The following is a 27,534-nucleotide window of genomic DNA, read 5'->3' on the forward strand; positions in this document are numbered from 1 at the left end:
TTATTTTCAGAGCTCACATTTTAAGAAGCTTACCTGTATATATCTTTGGGTGATCTGATAGTGTAAAAAATATGTTAGCATGACGGTATATATAATTTAAACTCATTAAGAAATAAAGTCTTAATTTTGAACTTATACACAAATGTCAGCGTGAGGAGTTTACGTATTATAAAGTTACATGTAAAAGTATTGATGCTCATATTTATTTTTAATTAAAGAGGTATCTCATTATAGAACTATACTTCAATTATATAATATTATGTTTTTTGGGTTCTTATTAAACTTTGGAGGAAGGCTAACGCTATGGGAATTGGAGGCTTGAATAGAGTTCTTTATTTTTCTATATTTCTTGATTTCTATCCTTTATTTGATTAAAACAGTTGTTATTTTCGTGCCATGAGAAACTTGATATGAATGTTATGATTTCTATCTTTGGTTAATGATTTGATTTTAGCTTTACGAGCTAGCTAGTTATTTATTTAATCTTGCGCCTAAATGTTTAAATTGTTTGATCACCAATTAAATTTTATATGCGAATTCTAAATCGAGCTAGAACAAGAAGTTAATCTGAATATGCGAATAAAAACGTAAAACCACGTAAAGTCAAATAATTACTCTTTGAGAGCAAAGTGACAACCAGAAAGACCAAATTAAAATACCAAAAAAAAAAAAAAAAAAGAAAGAAATACCTGGACATGTAGATTGTGTTAGGTTGAAAACGAGGTGTAGTTGCAGTCCAATTTGACCATTTAGCACAGGAATCTCAACTAACCACAAATAATAAAAAACGCCAAATTTGCCAACTCAATCCTCGTGTACGATCACTTATCTCTTTATTTGTTATTTTTATTTTTCCCCATATATAATTATATGGTATTCGAAATTAACGGACCGAATTTATTTAGATTCATGTCGTTCAATTAAAGGGGAAGTGCTCTTTATTAAGGGGTTTCTTCATGACCCAATAACCTCGAAATCAAGCAATTACCTCCGCATAGAATTCAAAGTCCGGATGGTCCTCTTAGACTAGCCATCGATCTGAGCATGGAAGGTTTAGGCTCGCTCTGCTACCCAAAGCCTTCTTTGTAGTCTCTGCCAAAAAGTTGAATTGAACCGTGGATTTATGTCTGATACTATGGATAATAGTATTTCGTGTAGATGCACTATCTCATCAATATATATTTGGGCTAGCTTGCCCATAAAGTAAATCATATTGATGGCACGAAGAGCTGACTTGGTCAGCCGATCAATAGTCTCTCAAATGGCGTCTTCCCAAACGCGAAAGCAAAACCTTAAGTTTAGGGTGAAAAGTAGGGGTGTATATAGGTTGGGTTGGTTCAGATTTTACAATTATCAAACCAAACCAATGTATCGGGTTATTAATCTCGGATTTTTGGGTTTTTCAGGGTTTTTTCGAGTTTTTTCCAGAAAAATTTTCGTAGAACAAAACATATAACTTGTGCTCAAAATATTTCTTTAATCCTAGTAAGATACAACTATATAAAGTATTTTTCAAGAAAATAATATAAAATATGAGATGTGTCATGGCATTATCCTAAAATATTTAACAATAAAGACAATAAAATTATGTAATATAAATATTGCTAATTAAAAAGTCATAATAAAAATAAACATAACGCTAAAATACAAAGTCATGCTAAAATAAATAGACTAATAAGGGAGTATTAATTACATGACCAAACGCTAAAGAAAAAATAAAAATAGGTTATGCATTTTTATCTAAATTATTGCAAAACAAAAAATAGATATTCAATACATTCCCTTTCGTAGTATTGAATTGAATGTCTTTTGTTAGCATTAGTATTGATTTGATTTTGGTTTGAGTTTTTGTTAACATTATTTAATTTATTAATATTAATGGCTATAAAACTTATTGGAACATTCAAAAGTTCTAAGTCCGACCTTGAAATAATACCTTAGAAGATAAAATTATGAAATTTATTTTTAAGAAATATTTATAAATTACATCGCAATAAGTATATTTATATATTAAATATATATGGTCCGGTTTTTTTTTCTCTAACATCAAACCAAATCAAACCAAACCATAATCGAATTTTTTTTCTCGGTTTGACTCGGATTATCGAATTGATGCGGTTTATCGGTTTTTTTTTGTACACTCCTAGTGAAAAGATCACATCCATCCAACACACCGTTTTTGATTCTTGTCCTCTAGGTTTTCATAATAGATGTTTTTTCACAATTTCATGTTTCACGCACCCGTGATCAAAGTACTCATAGTATTGTTACTATGAATGGGATAATTAAAAAGATAGAATATGCTACTTGTTGTTCTTTTTATCGTCATTAATTAGAACAATGAATGTAATACTTTATTAAATAAATAGAATAATAATATAATGCTACTCTCGAATAAGCCTTCCCTATAACGGGATCATATCCTTGTCACTCACACATATGACTCTTTTAAAAATATTATCAAATATTCAAATCTGAAATACCAGCAAATTATTAATACCGTGGTCCAGACGAAACCCTAGTGTTGCACATTTTCTTCTTTCTTTGTTATGGCTAAGATTTCACGTGGCAATGGATCATTTTAATTATAAAGTTCTCTATTCGATATTGCTAAATTTTTAGCATCTTAATGTAACTAAATTTAAAGAAAATGTTACAAAATAACTAGTTATATGAATAAAAACGACTATATAAAAAACTCTTGTGTTTTAAATTACTGATCTCTTACGTCTTAACGTAATGTCTAATACTCTAGTGAAATATTGGACCTTATAACTAAAAGAACATATGTAATGAGTCACAGAGCTCAGGGGCGGATGTACAATTAAGCTAATAATTAGTTCAGCCAAATTCGATAGTTTTGATTTATATACTGAATTCAGCTAGTAATGAATCAATAATTTTGGTTCATATGCCATATATGTAATATTCAAAAATTTATTAAATATGTATAAATATTAAATTTTCAATCCAATAACTCAAATGATCAGTAAGTTCGTGCTCATCTCTTAATCGATAAGATAAGTCTTTTCCTCTTAATAATAAGTCAAACCTCTTAGGTTTCACTGTCAAAAGGTGCGGAATAGTAAAGTTCTTCTTTCTTAATTAAAGATCAGTGTATTATCACTTTTAGCCCGTGCCAGAAACTATTTACATTTGATAGCCGAAAAAGTGTATAAAATTTGTATAATTTTTGTATATAGCATACAGAATATATATATATATACACAAAAACTATACAAATTTTATAAATTTTTTCGACTATTATTCTTACAACGGCAATACAGTGTCATTTTTCTTTACAGATCTCGGATTTGACCCTTAAAAATAAAATACCCTTAATAATGAATTCTAAAACCCACTTAATCCGAATTTACTTCGAGTAGTGGTTTTCTAATATTGATTGCTATTAAATAGTAATAGATTGAGCTCATAGGTTTCCAAATACTACGAAAATAAGAAACCAAACACTAGCTAGTTGAGCAACTAGTTGTAATCATTTAACTTTAAAAATCTTTCTTGGTAAGCATGGGGATCCATTTGTTATCGCTGGATGACAGAGTCCAGTTGACATAATAAAGAATAAATTAAATACAACTAGGTCCCTGTCCTGTCCTATCGAAGGGACCCTTGGAGCAACGGTAAAGTTGTCTTCGTATGATCTATAGGTCACGGGTCGGAGCTGTGAAAGCAAATACTCCCTCCGTTTCAATTTATGTGAACCCATTTGACTGAGCACAGAGTTTAAGGAAAGAGAGAAGACTTTTGATCTTGTGGTCTAAAATGAAGCACATATATTATGTGTGGCTATAAATCTTTGTGTAAAGGTAAATTGTTTCCAAATAAGGAAAGGAGTCATTCCTTTTGGCACGGACTAAAAAGGAAATAGGTTCACATAAATTGAAACGGAGGGAGTACTAATGTTTGCATTAAGGTAGGTTATCTACTTCACACCCCTTGAGATGCGACCTTTTCCCGTACCCTGTGTGAATACAGGATGCCTTGTACACTGGGCTAGGATCCAGCTTTAAGGTTGTGGGTTCCCGTGAACCCAGTAGTTTTTGCTCAAACCCTATATTTGTATTAAGAAATTCACTAAATATCTATAAAATCTGATTGGGAACCTAAAAATCCTGGATTCGCCTCTACACGGGGCTACCGTTTTTTGTGTTGTCCTATCATTTTTGCATATATGAACTTTCTTCTCCACAAACACTCTTCTATATTATTGTATAGCATATCAAGTCGAAATTTTATGCAAATTACAAAAAATGAGTGACCAATCAAAACCATTACTAAAGCCAAAAAAAGCAACAACACTTGATGAAACAATAGAAAGTTGCATAGGAGAATTTGGATGGGCACAATTCTTACAATCCATTCTCATATCTCTATCATGGGTTTTCGATGCTCAACAAACATTCATTAGTATATTTACCGACATGCCGGCCGTTTCTGAATGGTCGTTAATAGGTGCGAGTTCAATTCTCACTGGTCTCCCGGCATCTTCGTTTTTCATAGGTTGTCTTATCGGAGGTTTCCTTCTTTCAACCTTAGCTGACACAAAACTTGGTCGAAAAAACATGTTGGTTTTATCATGTTTTATTATGTCTATTGCCGGAGCTATAACATCAATTTCTACAAATATTTGGATGTATTCATTTTTAAGGTTTTTAACTGGATTTGGAAGAGCTACAATAGGAACTTGTGCACTTGTTTTGTCAACGGAATTAGTGGGAAATCAATGGCGTGGACAAGTTGGAATTATTGGTTTTGTTTGTTTTACTATTGGATTTCTTTCTTTACCACTTATAGCTTTTGTGAATAGAGATTATTCTTGGAGAGTTTTATATCTTTGGACTTGTATTCCAACAATTTTGTACTCAATATTGGTTCATTTCTTTGTTCGTGAATCACCAAGATGGCTTTATGTACGAGGAAACAAAGAAGAATTTGTCCTAACTTTGAAAAGTATTACAACAAGAAGTAGCTTGACTTTAAGCTTCTTTGGCTCCTTCATTGATTTTGAAGATCAAGAACACAATGTAAGTTAATTTTTTCTCATTTATGTGGTCTACATTTATTCAAAGTAGCTTGAAGGGGAGTCTTGGAGCAATAGTAAAATTGTCTCCGAGTGACTTATAGGTCACAGGTTCGAGCCGTGGAAGCAGTCACTAATGTTTGCATTAGGGTAGGCTGTCTACCTCACCAAAGGATGTGAGCCCTTCCCCGAACCTTGCGTGAACGCGGGATGCCTTGTGCATCGGGTTGCCCTTTTCAATTTAATTTCTGTATTATTTTCTTCTTTAATGAAAAGAAATGAGGTTACATTATTTTTGTTTTAGTTTTTTGAAAATTATATCTTAAAGTAAAGATAACTTATATTTGTTGCACTTAATGTCCATTAGTTTCTTATGTTTTATTCATGAGACACACTTCTGCCGAGAAAAGATGTCTATCTGGTCACTAGTATAGTTAAGGTGGCTAAACAAAATTATGATGCCAATTTTGAGTGTCCATCTATGTATTTCGCCTTAAAAAAACCTTTGGTAGGTTTCTATGATAAGTAATTTTATAAGATTACACCAATCTAAAATGAGAAGGGGAGCCTTGGAGTAATGATAGAGTTGTCTCTGTATGATCTATAGATCACGAGTCCGTGCAGTAGAAGCCGACATTAATGCTTGCATTAGAGTAGACTGTCTACATCACACCCTTTGGGGTGCGGCCATTTTCCGGATCTTGCGTGAACACGGGATGTCTTGTGAACCGAGCTGCGCCTTTTAAAAGAAAATTTAGAATGAGTTGCTAAAGCATAGAATTACCTATATGTGTACATGGAGTAAACAAGTCCAAATGTCTGATTTATTCAGCATTTTTTTATTTGCATGTTATTTTATTCATAAAGCATGTCTAATTTATGTTAATGTGTTTTGAAAATTCTAATGCAGAACTCAGAGTCAACAATCAATCTCTACTCAGCTATCAAGATGTTGGTAGAAAAGAATTGGGCTTTCAAGAGACTAATATCAGTTATGCTTATTGGTTTTGGTGTTGGATTGGTTTACTATGGGATGCCACTTGGAGTTGGAAATTTACCTTTTAATCTATACTTAAGTGTCACATTAAATGCATTATCAGAATTGCCAGCTTCAATGGTAACATTCTTTCTTATTGGCAAATTAACAAGAAAAAAATCACTTTTGGGATTTGCTATATTAAGTGGAATTTGTAGCATAGGTTGTGCAATAGTTAAAGATAATTCTTTAAAAGAATTACAAATGGGGTTTGAATTGGTTTCCTTTTTTAGTGCATGTACATCTTTTAATGTACTATTGATTTATACTGTGGAATTATTTCCAACTTGTGTGAGGAATTCAGCAGTGTCAATGGTGAGACAAAGTTTGGTTCTTGGTGGTGCATTTAGTCCAATTTTGGTTGCTTTTGGGAGAAAAAATAGATGGTTTTCTTATGGGGTATTTGGAATGAGTATTGGAATTTGTGGTTTGTTTGTGTTGTGTTTACCAGAAACTAAAGGGAGAACATTGAATGATACTATGGATGAAGAAGAGTACAAGGAAAGAGTATTTGTTTGCTAATAATTATTATAGTACTTCTTCATCCTTAATTAGAAGTCTCGGGTTCGAGCTCTAGGTATGAAATCGTCTTTGTTATGGAGCACTTTATCCCCTAATATGGAGCTTTCAGGTGCTGATCCAAATTTGGTTGGGCCTCAATGTGAATACTAGACACCGAGTGAAAAAACAAAAAAAAAGATTATTGTAATAAACATTTGTCAATAAAAGATTATTCCATTTCAGAAAATGATACTATCGGTTTTTCTATTTATATATAGAGTTTTGCTGATTTTGGAAGGTGGACTATAGTTGTAATAAGAAGATATCAATCAAGAAACTTTTATTTCTGTATTCATGACAAATTATTAATCCCTTGGTGGCATTTTATGTCAAGATGTTTGATTGGACATGGAATAAAATTAAAGACTTTAATTTAGATAGTAAGTCTTTTTCGGTCAAACACGGGATTATATACAAGAAAATACATACATATTTATATGCTATTGGTAAAAGCTTATCCACAGCCGATATTTATACCAAATCAATAGATGCATGTCATGCGTTTTCGCATAGACTTCTCTCTCTAAATCATCATCAACTAACACATATTCTCACCTTATTAAATTATTCAACCATAGCAACTTGATATGGTTTGGTGTAAACATCGGATATCGGTCACTGAAGTTGCTATTAAGTGTATAACCGGATGCGACTAGTAATCCGTCGACGACAAATGGGACAATCTGACAATCTTGGACCACATTCTCTGCAAGTCTGCATTCAATTGATTATCAAGTCATTAAAACCATATAAATGCAAGGAGAGAAAGTGAGGAAAAAGAAATTCATAGTAGAAAACCGGTCGTTTGGTTCAAAATCAGGATATATTAAACAAGGACTATAACCTGGATAAGTTATCCCACCTTCTATATAGCATAATTTATACTGAAATTTTGATATAAAATAACACCTGTTTTAGCTAATACCTCCAATCAAACTCGGGACATAATCTCTTGAACCAAACGGACCTAAGAGTGGAAAAAAACTCACCATATGTCCACAACCAAAAGCCATGTCCTTAGTACCAGTTAGACAAACTGGGCAAACCTTCATTTTCAACAAAACAAAGCAGGAAATCAGTTACCTCACCAAAAGAGAAATGTCATATTCAACAAGGGAAGAACCAAAAGCAATATAGAAAATGAATCTGAGTTTTACATACAATTTTCAAAGCAATCAATACTAAAGTCCTTACTTGGCTATGTTCATCTTGCGCGGATCCTGAAAGACTGCTTTGATCTTGAGTTGGGATTGCCATAGGGCGACGGTATGACACTGGTGGTCGTCTTGGAACTACTTTCTTCGCCTTAGATGTTCTTTTCCTATACAACAAAATTTCAACAGAAGTGATATGTACAACCAATGCAAATCTCATGTTAATTTCTCTTATCATCTTAATTGTAGTCAAACAATGAGGAAAAGAGACTAGCATACACTTTTTTGTTTTACTTAGTTATGAGGTGGCGTAACTGGTAAAGTTGCTGGCACATGTTCGAGTCGTGGAAACAGCCTCTTACAGAAATGCAGGGTAAGGCTGCATACAATAGACTCTTGTGGTCCGGCTAGAGGCAGGCAGAATTTGAAGGTTCGGGGTACACCTTTGGATTCAACCAAAATTTACTTTGTATATAGGATGTTCACTACTAATATATCACTATTTTTTATAGTATATATGTATACATGGAATTTTTGCCGTTTACGGGTGTCGGTGACCCCTCTGGTATAGCATAGGTCCGTCTCTGGGTCCGGCCCTTCTCGGGACCCCGCGCGCATAGCGGAAGCTTAATGCACCGGGCTGCCCTTTTTTTAGTTATGAGGTGAAGTTTTGTGGTTTAAGATCACATTATATAACATAGACTAAGAAAAGGAAAGGCTAATTCATACCCCAGCAGACCAAGTTCTCGAGCTGCTTTATATTGGATAGGAATCTCCATAAGTGCAGCAAGAGCAAATGCAGATTCCTTTGCAGAATCAGTTGTATGTTTTGACATGACACCGGTAAAATTCACAAACTGCACGACGAAAAGGATTGTAAAAACTAATGTACGGTTCTATCGCAGATTCCATCTGTAACTTAAATAGTCTAATAGAATTATACCTGAAAATTATCAAATTCACGCGCAGGAATCCGGTCATCAAATTTTTGCATGTCTTCCCAAGGTCCATCACCAACTCCAACAAGAACAATAGAGAGAGGATACATGCTGAGAACAAATGCTTATCAGTTTTCTATATATGAAAATTCTTCAAATAAGAGATAGAATATATTATACTCAATACTAACTCATATATCAGAATTTTGATTTTGCGACTATAATGTATGTTGAGGTCAATCATAAAGAGAAAGAGTAGAACAAAGTACTCGAGGAGGGCAGAGCATTTAGCTTAGGCACTGCCTCTATCTGCTTATCTATTAGTTTAGAAGCCAATTAAAACAAGAAGAAACCTGATCAAGATTCAAGAGTAATCGTCTATAACCAAAATCGCCACAACCAATTCCCAAATTGAAAGAGAATTTAGTATTAATGAAAATCCTCAAAGGCAAATGCTCAATTGAGTGAAATGGAGTGCTAGAGGTAAGATACCGATGAATGAAACTAGCAACAAGCTGAAGTTAGAAAAGTGAGTTATCACAGTAAAAAAAAAATTGGATAGTGTCAACAATACAATTTACCGCCAATGCATATAGGATTGCTTCTTTGCCTAGATCAAATATATTACGTTGCTCTAGAACATACAACAACAAGTATTTTCTTGCACCTCATGGTTTGTTGTTACTACTTCACAATATGCTGTTACATGGTAACCTTATATTCTATAAAGCTGAAGGTTTGGACAGACAAGGCAACCTGACTGATCTACATTGAGTGGTTTGGAAACGAAATGTAGTAAGACATAGGGTTCGATCACAAGAGAAAAATACACCTATGTCATTATACCTCGCGGTGACGATAGAACTAATTGTCTTCTCTTCTTGTGGGCTGAGTTCTGAATCATTGGTATTGACACTCCTTGTAACCTACAGGACAAGTCAAAGTGTCAGCAATTTAAAGGGAAAAGTACAAGACTATCATTGAACAAGATTCTATATATATGTGGGTGAGTTTTGTTTGATTGAGGGAGGGGGGAGAGAGAGAAGCGTTCAGTAACCTGGCCATCAGCGATGATAACTAAGACATGGTATTGTCCACCTGTTTTCTCCACTATATCTACTGCAGCATCTACTACTGGCCCATAAGATGTCGGCCCTTGAACACATTAACACAAAATCAGGACAATCCCATGGACATGGTTTAGACGATTCTTTTAAAAGAGGTTGCTGAGTGATTAGCATATATTTGCAAATTAAAACAGAAAATACCAGATAATTGCAGATTTGGAACTATTTTCCTGTAGCAAGCAAGGACTTCTTCAAAGCCGTGGCAGGGAGAGTGATCACTATGAAAACTAAACACGTCTTGATCATGCGTAGTCACTAGAACCCAATGTAAAAAATGAGTTCAATGGAAATATACAAATCCAACAGAAGATAAAAAGACGATGATAGTGAATGCTGAAACAATAGAGAAGCAGTGTCTGCAAACAGCAATTTTGGGGAATGGAACCTTACCATCACCAAACCCGAAACAAGGAATTAGATTGTCTTCATCGAATGCAGACAATGTCTTTCCAATGATAGATATGGCTTTCTCATATGGATTGAGTGAATCGCCTATTGCATGCAAGCTCCTGTTGTTGAATGAAACTTTACCTTCAGAGAGAAAACAGACATTTTTGTCTTCAGATTAAACTTTTAAATAACCACAAAAAAGTTGAAAATGATAGAGTTGAACCAGTGAACTAGCAAAACTATGATCAAAGCTTTAGAAGTGTCAAATGTCATTGTATTTATACTCGGGCATTAGATTTGGCACAAGCTGTTTGTCATTGCCACCAGCATTAGAAAAAACTAAATTTTAATGGTCACAATAAATTCACAAAATACTTCATATCAATGTCATATCGAGTACAATAAACTTAAGTGAAATCTACTTCCAATTTGTTGGTCAATAGTCAGAACATCATATGCTACACGATCTTAGGATTTATATTCAGAAATCGATAACACTGACAAACTAATTCAACTGCTCCACTTACCTGTCCATTCATTACTTTTCGTGAAATCTATCCCGATAATTAAATTTGACGACTCCAATCCTGATTCTCTCAGGGCTATAGTGACCTGAAAGTAAAGTGATGATTCAGATGTATGTAAGAAAAAGAGAGCTTCAAATTCCAAAGGCATGCAAACTCAGATTTTAGGGAAGACTATGGATCGTCTACATCTACTAATACGTTATTACGAATTTGTGAATATAACGAATGAACGTTACATTTACAACGAGCAACAAAATGTTGCTCTCTTTTTGATGAAATGATACAACCCAGGGAGAACCACACCCCAAAAGCTAGCTATTAAGGTGGGAGAGCCCAGGGCTATATAAACCGCATATCAGCATATTGCCATACCGATGTGGGACTCAAGTCTCATACCTTGCAATGGATCATAACATGAAATGTTATTGTCCTTCCCCTTATTTGGTCTTTTTAAACTTTCTGAATTTCGCACTATATACAGAACTCTAATGTCATCCTCTTGAAAAACGCTTATCAAAATGTAGTGATTTGACTCTTTGGAATATTCATTTTGTGTCATTGATTCATCTAACCCCTATCCTGACACATATACACACACATTCAAAAAGAAGAAAAATAGTGGAGCATTCAGAATATCTCCTGTACAAGTGATTTTATGTATTCCTCAAACATAGCTTTTCACTTTGACAAGTGATAAACTGAGAACCAGAGGCTTAATTTAACTACTTTAAACATATGGATCAATGAAAATCCACATTCTTGTAGAACAAAACCGGGCCTTCGCCTTGATCAAATGTTCGTCCACAATGCAATATTTGTCCTCCTAAGTACTCTTTAGCCCTCAGTCAAGTCCTCTTTCTAGTATGCAAATAAATTTTCTTTAGATGTACAGAGCTATCCCTAAAAGTCTTGTTTTCTTTCCTCAAGTAGATGGGTATATTGTAATTTATTACTATCTGGAGATAAGTACTATCTTCCACAAAGCAATTGATCTTTACATACCAGGTGCAAATCTAGGATTTCACTAGAAAGACTTAAGCAATAATAACTAGGTTCTAAATGTAATATGAATACATATTTAACGAATTTCTTAACACAAATACACTGTGTTCGAGCAAAAGTAACTCGGTTCGGCTGAACCAGAGGCGGACGCCACGGGGCACATTATTCTGCTCAACCAGTGCCCCCTAAAGGCTTCTAGTATTCAGGGTGTCAACTGCTTTAAATTAACCATTTTCAAGGTATATACGTGTATATATATATATATATATATATAGGATTTCATCCGAAGTTAATGGGTCCGGTGACCCTCACCTGTACACATGGGTCCGCCTCTAGGCTGAACCCGTATTGGGGCTTCTACCTCCGCCCCGGTATGTAACAGTCTCAGGTGCCTCTTATTAACGTCCTCTATAACAGTTATCCTCTATTACAACACTTCATTCTAACGTCCAAGTTTCTTTTGTCACCAATTTTTCGTGCTATGTGAAGATATATGTTCTGTACTTGCTGTAACAACCAAAGAATATTATGAATAAACAAGGTTGTTATAAAGAGGCTTTAACTGCATAGTAAAAATGAAAAAGGAAAGAACAAACCTGATCAAGGGATGAGAAATTATCAGGAATATAGTAGTACTTGCTCTTCTTCTTCTTATTATTATTATTATTATCCTGAGTCATTTGTTCCATTTCCTTTTTGCTGTTAGTGGACGCCATCTTCCCGTTACTAGAACCCGAATCAGAAGAAGAACATTTCACCGGAATAGAACTATTATTATCATTTACAGAGGATTCAAAGGTGGAAAAAGAAGAAAGCAACCGATTTCTTGTTCTCTTAGAAATCGAAGAAAAAGAAGTAGAAGTGTTGTTATTACTGGAATTCGTACTACTACTACTACTATTACTACTCTGCTTACGAAATGGAAAACTGAAAATATTACCCATTGACGTTGATATTTTTTTTTTTGGGAATTTTGGGGACCCTTTAATCTACATTATTGAGCAAGTTTTCGTGAGAAGACTTGACAAAAAAGAGATAAGGAAAGAAAGGAAAGAATATGATTCTTTAGATATTGCAAATTGAAAGCCATTAAATTGGATTGGTAGAGCAAAAGCGAATGCTTTAAGTGCTTTGAGGTATTGTCATCCCCATAGACATTTTCCGGGAAACTACTGGTTGAAGGTGAGAAATTATTGCTCTTAACTCCCCCAGTAGACATTTTCCGGGAAACTGCTGGTTGAAAGTGAGAAATTATTGCTCTTAACTCCTAGAGGTCCCATTGGATTTATATTGGGGAAAAAAGAGAGGGAAATAGTACAAATTTGTCCATATACGGTTAGAAATTATTTAATTTTGTCCTCCGTTAAAATTACATTGTTTAGCTCGTTGTATATATTCTAGTAGGGGTGGGCATATTTCGGTCGGAACCGAAAAAACCGACCGAATCGAAATTTTTTTTATTTCGGTTATTCGGTCGGTTTTGGTTTAAAATTTTAAAATTTCAGTTTTTCGGTTCGATTTTCGGTTATTAAGTTTTTTAGTTCGGTTAACCGAAAAACCGAATTATTAGCATATATGTTATTTAAGTTATATATAGGCTAAGCCCATAGGTAATAAATTAATACTATTAGGTCTAATCTATCAAAGAATCAACCCAATTAAGTAAGTCCATCAACTTTCCAATCTTAAAGACTTTCCCTCTATTAAAACTTCCATAGCATATGTGATAGATACCGGGAGAATTTCACACAGAGTTGTAATTTACACTATGTTTGAATTTTATGATCCATAATAGTGGGCAAAGTTTAATCTATTTTTTTCTTTCTATAAACACAATATTTCCAACAATTTCGAAGTTTTGAGAAAAATCAACAAATTCACCGGTCGTATTATTACATAGAAGGAGTCCGATATGATAATATTCAAACCGAAAACCGAACCGAAATTAGAAAAACCGAACTGAACCGAAATTATTTCAGTTCGGTTTCGGTTACTACTTTTACAAAACCGAAAACCGATTAACCGAACCGAATTTCTTCAAACCAAACCGAACCGACCGAATGCCCACCCCTATATTATAGGTAGGCGTTTGGACATAAAAATTGTAATTTTTGAAATAAAGTAATTTTTGGAGCTAACTTGAAAAATGATATTCGGAATCTGAAATTATGTTTGGACATGAATTTCACTTGAAAAAAATATTGTAGTTTTGTGAGTGGGGAGATTTTATTTTTTTGAAATTTTTTGAAAAAAGTGGTTTTTGAAAAGCTCATTTTGAAATTTTTTTAAATCTTATAAAAATTCATGGACAAATACATTTTTGAAAAAGAAAATCAAAAAAAAGAAATTTTTTTAATGTACAAACAGATCCTATATCGACTCTCCTAACTTTTTCGTGATTTTACTTATTTATATTTTAATCCTCTTTAGTGATAATTTTGGCTTCGCCACTAATTAACCCATTTATATTTTTAGTATTCTCGTGCCATCATAGCTCTAACTTGAAATGAGGGATTTCAGGTGTACAAATTCTTCAAGAATAAAAATAAAATTACTCTAATGTTGAAGTTTCATTACAAGGGACAAAGAAAAAAAGTGAGTCTTTTTAATGAAAGGAATAATGTTAGATCAAGAGTTCAATAGACTGAAAAAATAGCTCAATTTTCGAATAATAATTGCGATACGGGTTCGGTTTAACCAGTAACTTCGGTCCAAATATTATATTTGTCATAAAAAATATATTAAATATGGATAAAATTACAAAATATTACTAATTTAATTAGAAGGGAAAATGACATTGTATGACCTCTCTTAAAATAATAGCCAAAAAATATCTATTTAATACACACACACACACATACACATTATGTATGTTATATACAAACAACAACAACAACAACAACAACAACAACAACAACAACAACAACAACAACAACAACAACAACCCAGTGTAATTCCACAAGTGGGGTCTGGGGAGGGTAATATGTACGCAGACCTTACCTTTACCCCGAGGGGCAGAGAGGTTGTTTCCAGGAGACCCTCGGCTCAAAGAGGCAACAAGAGACACTATATTAGTACTATCAATAGACTCATAATAAAACAACATAAAGTACCATAAAATCTATAACATAACATAAATACCATAAAAAACAAAGTAACAACAATATAAAAGATATAGGAAATACGAGAAAGATGTAAGGTATTAATACACAGAAGATAAAGCCGATCATCAGTAGTTGATCAATAGCATCCTAAGACTAATTCCTAACTGGCTAGTCTCACTCTAGTGCGCTGCAAAAAAGACATCACAATTTTCCTAACCTACAACCTTAATGCTCGATCTCCACAATTCCCTGTTTAGGGTCATGTCCTCAGTAACCCTAAGTCGCGTCATATCCTGCCTGATCATCTCTCTCCAATACTTCTTAGGTCTCCCTCTACCTCTCCTCGTACCCACCACCGCCAGTCGTTCACACCTTCTCACCGGTGCATCAGTGTTCCTCCTCTTAGGTCTCCCTGTATGTTATATACAAAAATTATATAAATTTTATGCACTTTTTCGGCTATTGAATGTAAATAGTTTCTGGCTCGGGCTAAAAGTAAAAAAACCCAAACAAGCACAAATATAAATATTCTTCTCTTTTGATAAATTTAGAGGACTAAAACGTCTCAAAGGTATAATTAAGGGAGCATTTTAAACTTATCCTCAAACAAAAGGGGACCATTTTTACCATTTTCTCTGTTAATTGAAATCAACTTGAACAAAAATACCGTAGAAACAAACCTAGCCAAGAAAATTTGCGGCAGTGACAGAGAGACTCCAATGAGTAGCGGTAAGGAGAAGAAGCAGAAAAAACCATTGCCCTTAGGACCCAATAAAGTCAAGAGAAAGCAGCAAAATTTGAAGAAAATGAAAATCAATAGCAAATCTAATGAAAATTCAAAAACCAAAAGCAAAATGAAAAACAGCGAAAAGAATATGGTCAGTTTCCCAACAGCAGCAGAGCAGCTGAAGTATTTCCATGAGCAGTATCAATCAGCTAATAGGGTTCAGCTTTCTTCCATAGAGCTCGAATCCTTTACAGGTACAGTATTTCCGAAAATAATGATTATATTTATAAATATTTAACTTTAAACTTTCTATTGTGTCCTTAATAAGATGATTTATAGCTATGCAACTGTCTATGACTTGTTTTGGATCACAAATTTTGAAAAGTTGTTTTTTTTAGTGGGCATCGGAAAAAGTGAAATATTTTTTCGAGTTAAAAGATGGTATTTGAAAATTGGAGTTGTGTTTGGACATGAATACAAATTGGAGTTGTTGTTTTTGAATTTTTGTGAGTGATTTGGAGAGAAAAACAGCTTTTTGGTGTTTTTCGAATTATGGAAAATTCTCGATTTCAACTTCAAATTGGATGTGGAATTTCCACGGCCACACTGATTCCGAAAAAATGAAAACATTTTCCGGAAAAAAGTGATTTTTTAATGGCCAAACGGGCCCTTAAACTTTGTACCTAGACGAACAATATCGTATAAATTGGAACGGAGGGAGTGCTTTTTATATATGCAACACAAGTTAAAAGTTTTATTTTGTAATAGGAGATTGATGAAATCAGAGGTTTGAGTTGGTAAAGTAAGAATTTTCTGGAAGTATGAATTTTAACTGGAAGAGTAAAAGTTCGTATTGATACTTGTTTTGGAGCTTAGTTACATTTCTGTCACATTGGACGGTAGTAATAGCTTGCTGTAACTACTGAAGTAGTTGGTCAATGGAGTGGTGTTATGGGTAAAATTTTGTCATTGGTGTATGTAATAGGAAGGGCCTTAGTAGTGATAGCATGCGAATCTCAGCAAAGGAAAAAAATATAGGTGATTTCTTTTCATTTGCCTAAGTGTTGGCCGCAATATTACCCGTACTTTATATTGGTGGGAGGATAACTGAGGTGTTTGTCTATGACCTTGAGATTTAAGCTATGTTCCCTTTCTGTTTCCACGATTTCGGAATACCTTATGTTCAATAGTTTTCTGAACTGCTTATGCCATGTTTTGATGCGATCTTTATGCTACGCAATTATGAAGGAAACAGTTTTTGAGAGGTTGAAAGTTTGTTCTTCTTTCCTTCCTTATGAGTAAAATAGACTATTCTTGTTGTTAGGTGTTACTATTTTTTCTTCTTGGCTGAAAAAGGTTTTTAACAGTTAGTTAGAGCAAGTAAAATTTAATGGACCATGAAAATCAAGAAAAGAAGAAGAGAGGAACTTTTACTGACTGGACAGAGAAGTAAATTTTTGGAGGGTTCATAAGCTCATTCTTTCTCTACCATTGTAATAGCTTTCTAACTACGGCATGAATATTACTTTGTATCTTAATGACACAGAGACATGCATGCTTGAGCTCAATCGCAATCAAGCTCAAAATAGTAGTCCATTGGCTGATCATATGAAGGTTGCTTTTGGACCATCATGGAAAGAAAGTCTTTGTGAAAAGGAGCTTGATGGGAAAATGGATCCAGGGCATCCTTCACTTCTGGTCATTAGCTTATCTGCCTTGCGTTCATTGGACCTTCTCAGGTTGGCAGCTTTTGTTAGAGTGGGAAGTTATTCTTTTTGAGTAGTTCTGCATGTACCCGTTCCAAAAATTTGTTATTTAGATATACATAGAGTAATGTAGCTCAACTATCAGTAGTTCATCTCTTAGTATGGCCTATAAATAAGTTTTGCTTTGGCAGAGAACTGCGGCCTTTGACAAGTGAATGCCGTGCTGCAAAGATTTTCTCTAAGCATATGAAGGTTGAGGAGCAGGTATTCATATGCTACTTGCAAGATTGAGCAATTTAAATATAATATTAAATCATTGACAAAAAGGATCTCTGCTAACTCATCACATGTCCTATAACATTCATCGTGTTAACACAGATAAACAATATTAAATATTTGTCTCTCTAGTAATGCACTCTTTCTTCTTCTCTTGTTAAATCTCTTTTTTCAAAAAAGACTTTTTTCAAAAAAGAAAAAACTTTTGACGTGGAATGCTAGGGATGATTTTCTTTTATTCATCACAGATTTCGTCTCTCAAGAATCGTGTTAATATTGCAAGTGGGACACCAAGCAGGTATGCATAGAATTTCCTTGCAAGTTGGACTCATTTCGCCTATGAATAATGATGTTGAAGTATTTTTCTATTGGTATTTGTTTATGTTTGTTTTTGCAACTACAATCAATGAGAACATCATGCAATTGCCATTTACATACAAACTCAGTTGATGGATAGTGACTTTCTCCATAAACTTTAGAGAATAGATTACCCAAAGGCGATGAAGCTTCATGGTCAATGGAATGATGAATTCATGCACAATGATGTTTCCAGATCTCTTTTATTCCCTTGCAAGTATGCATGTTTTAGTGGGACTTGTTCGGTAGCCACAGGACATGCATTATAAAAATGATTCATATGTATTGTCATGGGCTGCTTTCCAGACATGCCCCATGACCCCTTGGCCGCGCCCCATGGCGGCCTAGCAAGCCTCACAATGCCTAGCGCCATGGTCGGCCCCGTGGTCTTGGCTGCGCCAAGTGACAAGCGCGCATGTGCCTCTGTCGCCCCACCGATGCCTCTCGCCAGCGCCCAAGGGCTGGCCAATGACAACAGCGCCGCGCGCCCTGACAATGCCGCGCGCGCAGATCCTGATGCCTTGCCAGCGCCCAGCTGCAGGCCCATTCCAGCAGCGCCTCGCGCACAGACCCTGATGCCAAGCACCAGTGCCCAGCCTCAGGCCAGCACATCAAGTGTCGCGCGCGCCCACAGCAACGCGCGCGCAGACCCGCAAGACAAAGATGCTGCCATCGGACTTAGTTTTTCCTTGTAATAATCTAAGTCCTTTTCATTGTAATCATAGACTAGTTTTCATCATTTTCATTTCAGTGTGCTTCTACAGCTTTATTAGGACTAGTCTTGTAATGTTGGTTTATTTTTTTAAGCATTATTAAGGGGGACCAAACAATCAAACATTTCAATCAGCATTTTCTGGTGTCTCTCCCCCTCGACACCACATCATTGTAATCATCATTTTCAGTCATCAATAAAATCATCATCAGCATTCAAAACCCAATTCTCTCTCAAGCTTCCGCAATTGCCCACGACATTGGTTTTCCCGCACGGCACTGACAATCTAGTCTAGCGTGCGGCGAGGACCTCATTGGCGGACAGCAACCGCACTGACATCGGTTGCTTAGCCTTACGTTGCCCTTCCAAAGATCATCAGGAAGGCGTTGCGTAACAGTTGGTATCAGAGCCTAGGCTCGACATCGGACGAGGGAACATTTGCCATCATCACCATTTCTGACCATGGTGAATCATGGGGAGCGTCTAGCATCCCTAGAAGAGACGGTTGACCGATTACGACCCTTCGTAGAAACGGTGCCTGATCAAAGCAACAACCTAGTGCAAAGGTTGGACGACCTGGACCGCCGAATGCGGCAGGCCGAAAATGACATTGCAAACATCAGTCGTGACTCCGACGAGGACCGACAAACGGCAGCCATTGAAACTGCCAACATCCATGGCAAATTTGAGGACCTCCAACAGGAGCGTGCCGATGATTTAGCCCATCAGCAACATGAGGCAGACAGACTAACTGCCATGCAGCAAACCATAAACGACTTGACTGACAAGCTCAACGTTGTCAATGCTGCCTTACAGAGCCTACTTCGAGAAGGCGACCATCACATCAGGGGTGCAGCAAACCTCACCCCCATTCCACAAAAGCTTAAGATACCGGAGCCAAAGCCATACGACGGATCCCGGGATGCTAAAGAAGTGGAAAACTTCATCTTCGACATCGAACAATACTTCGATGCCGTGGGCCATTTGGAGGAATCCAAAAAGGTAGCGACTGCTGCCATGTATCTTCAGGGCGATGCCAAACTTTGGTGGCGGGTCAAACACGAAGCCATCAAGGCCGGTGAAGATACTCTTCAGACATGGGACGAATTGAAGGTAGCCATACGCCTGCAGTTCTTTCCCGAAAATGTGGAATACAACGCAAGGAGAAAGCTACGGGACCTCCGCCACACCAGATCAGTGAGGGAGTACGTGCGCGAATTCTCCGCACTCATGCTAAACATACGCGACATGGGGGACAAAGACAAACTCTTCGCATTCATAGAAGGTTTGAAACCTCATGCCCGTATGGAACTACAGCGACAACGGGTAGACACCCTGCCCAAGGCCATTCAAGCTGCAGAATGCCTTGGCGACTATCATTTGGGAACTCAGAATGACAGGCCCCAACCGTCTGTCCGAGGGGGATCCAACGGGCACCATCCCAGCAATGGTGGCCCAAGCAAAAGTGGGGGAGATCGGAGTGCATCCAAAACTAAGACTCCTCCCTCCAACAGCAACAGTGCTGCATCCATCAACAACAATCAGGGGAGAAAGCCTCCCTCAGAATGCCGTCATTGCGGCGGGGCACATTGGAACAATGAATGCCCAAACATCAAGGTCAATGCTCATCAGACGGTCGAGGATGAGTTAGACACATCAGACTCATCAGACGACGACCAGGTAGGCGCCTTCAATGCAATTGTTGGCTCTATCCCTCATGCCTTAGCGGGGACCAGTGCATGTCCTCCTAAGAAAACATCAGTCCCGATCACCAGAAAAGGGAAAGAAAAGATGGACGAAGGACCTCCTAAGCAAGCGAGGACCCTAATGTTCGTCGAATTGAAAGTGAACGGCAAGCCCCTTCACGCATTGATAGACACGGGTGCCACCCACAACTACTTGTCATCAACGCAAGTAGCGCGCCTAGGTCTTGTGGTACAAAAGAGCAAAGGCCGCGTCAAGGCTATCAACTCACCACCTCAGACATTGGGTGGAACAGCTACAAATGTCCCAGTGAAACTTGGCCCATACAAAGGAAGCATCGACCTGCGCATCGCAATCATAGATGACTTCGACATCATAGTGGGTTTAGAGTTCATGAGGCAAACCAACACCATTCCAGTACCATTTGCCAACATGCTCCTGATGATGGGAGAAAACGGGGCCAAGCCCTGCACCATACCATGCTTTCCCATAAAGATGGCCGCTGAAAACATCTCGGCCATGCAGTTGGAGAAGGTAGTCAACAGACATGAACCTCAGGTTCAGGCTACCCTTCGCAGCAACAATCAGTCATCATGTCATCGGCCTCAAAAGACTGGTGACGCTCATCATCGTGTGAAGACTTGTCAGCCATGCCACAAGGACAAGTCGGATCACTCATCACAGCCGGGACCCTCGCAGCCATTACATGTCCCTCAGAGACCATGGGAAAGTGTTTCCCTCAGATTCATCACGGGATTGCCCCAAGTCGGCAATCTTGCATCCATCATGGTTGTCATAGATCAGTTCTCAGACTATGCAACTTTCATAGCAGCCCCGCAAAATGCATCAGCGGAAGATACAGCTCGACTCTTCTTCTCGCACGTTGTCAAACATTGGGGCCTGCCCAAACACATTGTTAGTAGGCGCGACTCACGCTTCACTAGCAACTTTTGGACCCATCTCTTCAGGTGCTTTGGGTCAACATTGAGTCACAACTCAGACATCCATCCACCATCGGATGGCCAGACAGACCGGTTCGATGACATGCTGGAGGAATATCTCCGCAACTTCGCAACCGGATCACAGAAGCATTGGGTGAAGCTCCTGGATGCTGCTCAACTGTGTTTCAATTCTCAAAAGGGCCATCATACAAACAAGAGCCCTTTTGAAATTGTTACCGGACAGCAACCGCTTCTCCCGCAGACGGTGAATACATCAACCATGCCGAAATCTCCTCGAGCTGCCAACTTCTCGAGCGAATGGGAGCGCAACATGGAGATAGTGCGGAGCTATCTCATCAGGGCCCAAGAGCGGGCAAAAAGGTTCACCGAACAAAATCTTTGCTTTGCCCAACATCAACCAGGGGACAAAGTAATGCTATGCATCCCAAAGCGGTACTTGTTTGCAGAAAGGACTCATGACCCTCGGCTGCAACAAAAATACATCGGGCCCCTGCCCATTGAGAAACGCATTGGGAAGTCCACATACCAGGTCAAAACTCCATCCTGGTGGAAGATCCATCCAGTCTTCCATGTCAGCCGCATGAAATCATTGCTTCGCTACAACAGCAAGCTCAAACAACAGAGGGGCGCAGACCTCCCATCCAACAACCATCAGAATCATCATCATCATCATCATCATCATAAGGCTCCGAGGACGGCGCCAACTCAGGTGGGGGAGAATGTCATGGGCTGCTTTCCAGACATGCCCCATGACCCCTTGGCCGCGCCCCATGGCGGCCTAGCAAGCCTCACAATGCCTAGCGCCATGGTCGGCCCCGTGGTCTTGGCTGCGCCAAGTGACAAGCGCGCATGTGCCTCTGTCGCCCCACCGATGCCTCTCGCCAGCGCCCAAGGGCTGGCCAATGACAACAGCGCCGCGCGCCCTGACAATGCCGCGCGCGCAGATCCTGATGCCTTGCCAGCGCCCAGCTGCAGGCCCATTCCAGCAGCGCCTCGCGCACAGACCCTGATGCCAAGCACCAGTGCCCAGCCTCAGGCCAGCACATCAAGTGTCGCGCGCGCCCACAGCAACGCGCGCGCAGACCCGCAAGACAAAGATGCTGCCATCGGACTTAGTTTTTCCTTGTAATAATCTAAGTCCTTTTCATTGTAATCATAGACTAGTTTTCATCATTTTCATTTCAGTGTGCTTCTACAGCTTTATTAGGACTAGTCTTGTAATGTTGGTTTATTTTTTTAAGCATTATTAAGGGGGACCAAACAATCAAACATTTCAATCAGCATTTTCTGGTGTCTCTCCCCCTCGACACCACATCATTGTAATCATCATTTTCAGTCATCAATAAAATCATCATCAGCATTCAAAACCCAATTCTCTCTCAAGCTTCCGCAATTGCCCACGACATTGGTTTTCCCGCACGGCACTGACAATCTAGTCTAGCGTGCGGCGAGGACCTCATTGGCGGACAGCAACCGCACTGACATCGGTTGCTTAGCCTTACGTTGCCCTTCCAAAGATCATCAGGAAGGCGTTGCGTAACAGTATGTATGGTACAAAAATAGATAAGATTAAAAATTATCATATCAAAGAGAGGGTGCAAACAACACGCGCAGAAGATAAAATATGATGCCACTTGAAATGACTTGGCCATGTCCTAGGTGGATCTCTAAATGCACCAATTTGTAGACGTGATACTATTGTGGTAGAAAGTGCTAAAAAGGAATGTGGTAAACTAAGTATACATGGAGGAAAGTTGTCTCTAGGACCTGCAATCTCTCGGAATTGTGTTCACTTAGCTAAGAATGCTATAGCAACAATACCAACTTGTTGGATTAAAGTTTATGCTATTTACGTTAAGAATGATGAGATTGAGATACCCTCCAGCTTTTAAAACTGATTTGCTGTAAATGAAAAATTATTTAGTGTTGAAACGAAATGACCCCTGCGAAAAGCGGAAAATGTAGATTAACTCAATTAGTTTGAATTGAGGCCTAATTGATTGGTCGATTGATAGATGTACAAACTGTATAAAAATGGTGAAATTGTGGTTGAAAGGAGATCAAGTTTCTGCTAAAGAAACCAAAATCTGATTGCATTTTTCTTTTCATTTACCATTAAAAATCTGGTTTTCTGATTCTTTCAAACTGGTGACAGGATTAAGAAGTTGATAGACATGGAGGCGCTTGGCCTTTCTCGATTAGCTGTGATTGTGCTGGATATGAAAGCTGATGCGAAGGGCTATTCACTGTTGACACTGCCTCAAGTCAGGTTAGATTCTACCGTCAAACCTCTATAAAACAGTCCCGTTTGTTCTGATATTTTTTGGATGCTATAGTGAAGTGCTGTTATAGAGGACATATTATACCATAAATAAAGCATCGGTTCCGAGAAAAACTTGGCTTTTATAGTGAATGACTGTTATGCAGGGATGCTGTTATAGAGAGGTATGACTGTGAATGGCTGTTATTTACGTGTGAATGTTACACATTTTGTCTCGATCTAAAGTTACTAATACTTAAACGTATATATGGTGTCTCGAGTGTTGGAACAACCTGGCTGTTTTTCTTTATCCCTGTCTTGCTCATTTGCCCATTGTTTGCCTCAGATGTGTTTTTCATATGCACCTTATAGTCCTGAAGATATCATAAACCGAAAAACAGCATTCTATCTCCCTTAACCTTTTTACCTTCGATTTCTATCGACTAATTTTTGACATCTCATGGACATTCCATTTGGCAGAGATGAGTTCTGGGACTTGTATAGGAACTACTTTCACCAACGAGTACTGGAAGGTGCACTGCGGATATGTCTTTATGGTGAAATACCAGCTAATATTAAGAGAAAGAAGAGCATCGAGGATGAGTAGCTTGTTCATGACTGATACAAGGATTCCATACTGTCATCAGCCAGCCCGTTTTAACATTTTTGTATCACAAATTTTGTGGCAGAGGATAATACGATGGGAAGTTCATTTTTTCTACTGTGCACCCTGCCTCTTCTTTTCCCCTATCCCTGTTTAAAAGAGAGGTTAAGAAAATATGAAAATCTAAAGAACATAAAGGAACATGGTTAGAATGGAAAGTCTTGTATTCTCAAACACTAAGCAGCTGCATTAAATATAGTCCAGAGCAAATGGTACAAAATAACCCGACATAATTTAAATAGAAGAAAATGACTCTACAAAGATTTCTTGTATTTTCACATAAAGATCTCCTGTGAAATGAACTAGATAACTAACAACTTGTTTGGATGGTTATTAAATGTCGTTTCATAATGTAACGTATTATATTGTACTGCATTGTATTGTATTGTTTAATGAATACAACATTTGGATAGACTGTATCGTTTGTCGTCGTTTCATAATGTCACGCACCAACAATATGAAAAATAAATCAGCAATATGACTAAGAAAATATAGGATACGAAGCGAAAATATTATATAAAAAGGTAAAATAAAGGATAAAATATGATCATTTAATAATAAAGTAGGGCAGAGTGGCCTTTCTGCCACGATCCGTTGAGATTCAGCCCTTTGTCACTCCGGTTCGTAAAAAAAATTACAAAAAAAAAAGATAACGATGTCACCACACCTAATCCGTCGTTACACAAAAATGACACTTTTTGGCGTTACGTAACAACGGATTTAACGATATGATACAATAAAATTTAAGTAACAATCAAAACAAACATTATATTTAAAGTAACAATACGATACAATACAACATGTAACAACCATCCAAACATACCATAATGGAACATTTGTCACCACTGGACCCTTAGTTAAAGCCTTAAAAGGTTCCAAAATTCTTTGTTAAGATGACAAATTTCTTGTACAAAGGAGTGTAGATATGAAATCATCCATAGCTTTAACAGAAGAACCCTTAAATTTCCCCTCTTCTTTAACAGCTTCTCTAATAGAAATCCCAATTTCATTAGCCCTTTCCTTCATTTCTTTCCCTTTTCCACTTGTACTCAAAACAACATCTATCACTTTCTTCACATCATCTTTTTCAATAACACTTTCTACCCCTTTAGTTAACTCAATACAAACCCCCATTTCTTCCATTAACATCTTTGAATTAAATGCTTGTTCACCAGCCAAAGGCCAACTAATTATAGGCACCCCTTCACTTAAACTTTCCAATACTGAATTCCATCCACAATGAGTCAAAAATGCACCCGTCGAACCGTGACACAAAATTTGCAATTGGGGTGCCCAAGATTTCACAATTAAACCTTTATTCCCTTTTTCCACTCTTTCTTGAAAACCTTGAGGCAACCATTCTGATTTAAACTCACCTTTTAAATCAAATCCAATAGGAGGTCTAACAACCCAAATAAATGGTTTTTCACTATCTTCTAATCCCAAAGCTAATGCCATCATTTGTGAAGTACTAATTGTGTTTTGTGAACCAAAAGATATGTAAAGAACAGAATTTTTAGGATGTTTATTTAACCATTCTATGCATTTTTCAGGTGACAAACCATGATCTTTTGCAATTCTTGATTCCAAGATTTGATCTTTTTCTCCTTTCTTGATCATACATTGTGGAAGTAAAGGTCCAATACACCAAACAGGAAGTTTTGTCAAATTCTTGATTGCTTTTATACCTATAAATTCAATTTCCTCAACACTATTACATAACCAACCTAAAGAATCCAAAGAAGGTAATAACATAGATTTCAATATCTTAGACCAAGAATCATTACCATTTGCTAATTTCATAAAAGGATGAAGTTGAGAGACATTAAAAATGCAAGAATTTTCATCAAATCCTGGCATTTTAAAAACACCATTAATTGCTAATAAATGAGGTAAATTTAGCCATAATGATACATAAGCTGCTGTACCATAAGCACCACCTGTAGTAAAACTCACATTAAAAATACCACAAGATTTTGCAACTTCACTAGCAAATCCCATAAATGTATCAGAAATTATACAAAGTGGAGACTTACCATCTTTTTTAATAATCTCTAAAATCAACTTTTTAAGTGGATCTTTGAGAGATAATGTAGAATTGAAAATTGTCACCATATCTTTTAATGGCAAAGCTTCTGTATTCTCAGTATTTGGTGGTAAACCAAGGTCAAAACTATTATAAGGAAGTGAAACCAAAGAAATATTATTGGGATTTTGTCTGTTGGAACTAAGATATTTAATATTAAGAGGGGTACTAACTATAGTAATTTTGTAGTTAGTTCTTTCTTGGATTTTATTGGCTAAGGCTAAGAATGGAATCATATGGCCAAGTGCTAGAAATGGAAGCATTATTATATGTTCTTGAGTGTCACTCATTTTTCTACAAATTATTGGAAATTTTGAGCTGCTAAAGAATTTAGAGAGAAAAATGGTGGAATTTTTTTAGGACAAGAAAAGCTAGAAAGATAGGGATAGGGTGAGAAGAAGGGAGAAGAGAGGTTGGGTTGTATTTATCTTCATCATTCCAAAGCTTATATATATTGAATTTTGGGGAAAAAGCCAACCTACTTTCTAGTTTCATTAATAATGGCTACTATTTAAATTTTTCAGTGGATGCAAAAATAATTGATGGTTTCTTCTTGTGTATTTAAGCTTCGGTGATGAAATTATCTGGTATATATGATGGTGAAAGATACCAGATATTTCTTGAATTTAGTAATGTCATATCCCGATTTCGTGTATATATTTAAAAAAGGAGTAAAAAAATATCAAATACACTAGAGTAACTATTTAATATTTTCAATATTTCATGTATAGTCAAATCAGTCTCGTTTGTTTCGAATATTTTTGGATATTATACCGAAATGTTGCTATAAAGAATATATATTATAACATAACATAAAAATTGGTTCCGAAAAAACTTGGCATTTATAGTGAAGTGTTTTTATAGAATTTAATAGTTCCTTGTGTGAAATCACATACGTGGAGAAATTGAGTTCCCTTGTACAATGTTGAGCTTAGCCCAAAAATTGTTTGGTTTTAGGTAGGTCATGACTTTTGGAAGTCCCTTCTTTAAAGGCTGACCCTTTATTCCCAAACCTGCAACCTTGCCACTTGACCCTTTTTGACTTGTTTAAGACCACAAATTTTAAAAGTTTTTATCTTTTTCTTAACCCCCGTGCCCAGTTAAATAAGTTCACATAAATTGAAACGGATGGAGTAATATTTAGTTCAACCTTGCCTCTTCGATGATTAATTTTTTATTTTATTTTTTATAATTGTAGTG

At 36.9% G+C, this 27,534-nt stretch overlaps 4 protein-coding genes across 9 annotated transcripts; 2 read left to right on the plus strand and 2 right to left on the minus strand.

Annotated features, from left to right (window-relative positions):
- The first annotated feature begins 4,150 nt into the window (after window positions 1-4,150).
- Window positions 4,151-6,825, plus strand: LOC107778633 (organic cation/carnitine transporter 3-like). The gene is made up of 2 exons (XM_016598919.2): window positions 4,151-5,045; window positions 5,952-6,825. Exons 1-2 carry the CDS (start codon window positions 4,272-4,274, stop codon window positions 6,597-6,599), a joined length of 1,422 nt encoding a protein of 473 aa, XP_016454405.1. The 5' UTR covers window positions 4,151-4,271; the 3' UTR covers window positions 6,600-6,825.
- A 200-nt stretch (window positions 6,826-7,025) lies between these two features.
- Window positions 7,026-13,049, minus strand: LOC107778634 (E3 ubiquitin-protein ligase RGLG4). The gene is made up of 11 exons (XM_016598921.2): window positions 12,373-13,049; window positions 10,775-10,859; window positions 10,248-10,388; window positions 9,999-10,112; window positions 9,788-9,885; window positions 9,577-9,656; window positions 8,736-8,841; window positions 8,522-8,649; window positions 7,833-7,959; window positions 7,628-7,684; window positions 7,026-7,352 (listed from the first exon to the last, which is right to left on the minus strand). The coding sequence occupies exons 1-11, from the start codon at window positions 12,718-12,720 to the stop codon at window positions 7,269-7,271; spliced, it is 1,368 nt and encodes a 455-aa protein (XP_016454407.2). The 5' UTR covers window positions 12,721-13,049; the 3' UTR covers window positions 7,026-7,268.
- A 2,484-nt stretch (window positions 13,050-15,533) lies between these two features.
- On the plus strand, window positions 15,534-24,306 carry LOC107778635 (uncharacterized). Its single transcript, XM_075225805.1, has 6 exons — window positions 15,534-15,861; window positions 17,154-17,346; window positions 17,505-17,577; window positions 17,838-17,887; window positions 23,480-23,593; window positions 24,065-24,306. The coding sequence occupies exons 1-6, from the start codon at window positions 15,600-15,602 to the stop codon at window positions 24,189-24,191; spliced, it is 819 nt and encodes a 272-aa protein (XP_075081906.1). The 5' UTR covers window positions 15,534-15,599; the 3' UTR covers window positions 24,192-24,306.
- On the minus strand, window positions 24,205-26,774 carry LOC107777325 (UDP-glycosyltransferase 92A1-like). Of its 6 annotated transcripts, XM_016597541.2 has the most exons (3): window positions 26,285-26,773; window positions 26,036-26,101; window positions 24,991-25,936 (listed from the first exon to the last, which is right to left on the minus strand). In XM_016597541.2, the coding sequence occupies exons 1-3, from the start codon at window positions 26,622-26,624 to the stop codon at window positions 25,137-25,139; spliced, it is 1,206 nt and encodes a 401-aa protein (XP_016453027.1). In that variant the 5' UTR covers window positions 26,625-26,773; the 3' UTR covers window positions 24,991-25,136. The 6 variants fall into 6 exon arrangements, 5 of the variants coding, with proteins under 5 accessions (XP_016453027.1, XP_016452961.1, XP_016452840.1 ...); XR_012696885.1 differs by lacking the exons at window positions 24,991-25,936; window positions 26,036-26,101 and adding an exon at window positions 24,205-24,337 and having other exon boundaries at window positions 26,285-26,422; XM_016597475.2 differs by having other exon boundaries at window positions 24,991-26,101; window positions 26,285-26,774.
- Window positions 26,775-27,534: the final 760 nt, after the last annotated feature.

The sequence above is a fragment of the Nicotiana tabacum genome, chromosome 11 (genome assembly GCF_000715075.1).
Source record: "Nicotiana tabacum cultivar K326 chromosome 11, ASM71507v2, whole genome shotgun sequence".
Lineage (NCBI taxonomy): Eukaryota > Viridiplantae > Streptophyta > Magnoliopsida > Solanales > Solanaceae > Nicotiana > Nicotiana tabacum.

Excerpts from the sequence above, each read along its gene's own strand:
- LOC107778635 (XM_075225805.1), top strand. The coding sequence starts at position 15,600 with ATGAGTAGCGGTAAGGAGAAGAAGCAGAAAAAACCATTGCCCTTAGGA. Across the intron at positions 17,578-17,837 it reads ATATGAAGGTTGAGGAGCAG|ATTTCGTCTCTCAAGAATCG; the intron begins GTATTCATATGC and ends TATTCATCACAG. Across the intron at positions 23,594-24,064 it reads TTGACACTGCCTCAAGTCAG|AGATGAGTTCTGGGACTTGT; the intron begins GTTAGATTCTAC and ends TCCATTTGGCAG.
- LOC107777325 (XM_016597354.2), bottom strand. The coding sequence starts at position 26,624 with ATGAGTGACACTCAAGAACATATAATAATGCTTCCATTTCTAGCACTT. Across the intron at positions 26,189-26,284 it reads AGAGATTATTAAAAAAGATG|GTGGTGCTTATGGTACAGCA; the intron begins GTAAGTCTCCAC and ends GTTTTACTACAG.
- LOC107778634 (XM_016598921.2), bottom strand. The coding sequence starts at position 12,720 with ATGGGTAATATTTTCAGTTTTCCATTTCGTAAGCAGAGTAGTAATAGT. Across the intron at positions 10,113-10,247 it reads TTGTTTCGGGTTTGGTGATG|TGACTACGCATGATCAAGAC; the intron begins GTAAGGTTCCAT and ends ATTGGGTTCTAG. Across the intron at positions 9,657-9,787 it reads TTATCATCGCTGATGGCCAG|GTTACAAGGAGTGTCAATAC; the intron begins GTTACTGAACGC and ends CTTGTCCTGTAG.
- LOC107778633 (XM_016598919.2), top strand. The coding sequence starts at position 4,272 with ATGAGTGACCAATCAAAACCATTACTAAAGCCAAAAAAAGCAACAACA. Across the intron at positions 5,046-5,951 it reads TTGAAGATCAAGAACACAAT|AACTCAGAGTCAACAATCAA; the intron begins GTAAGTTAATTT and ends ATTCTAATGCAG.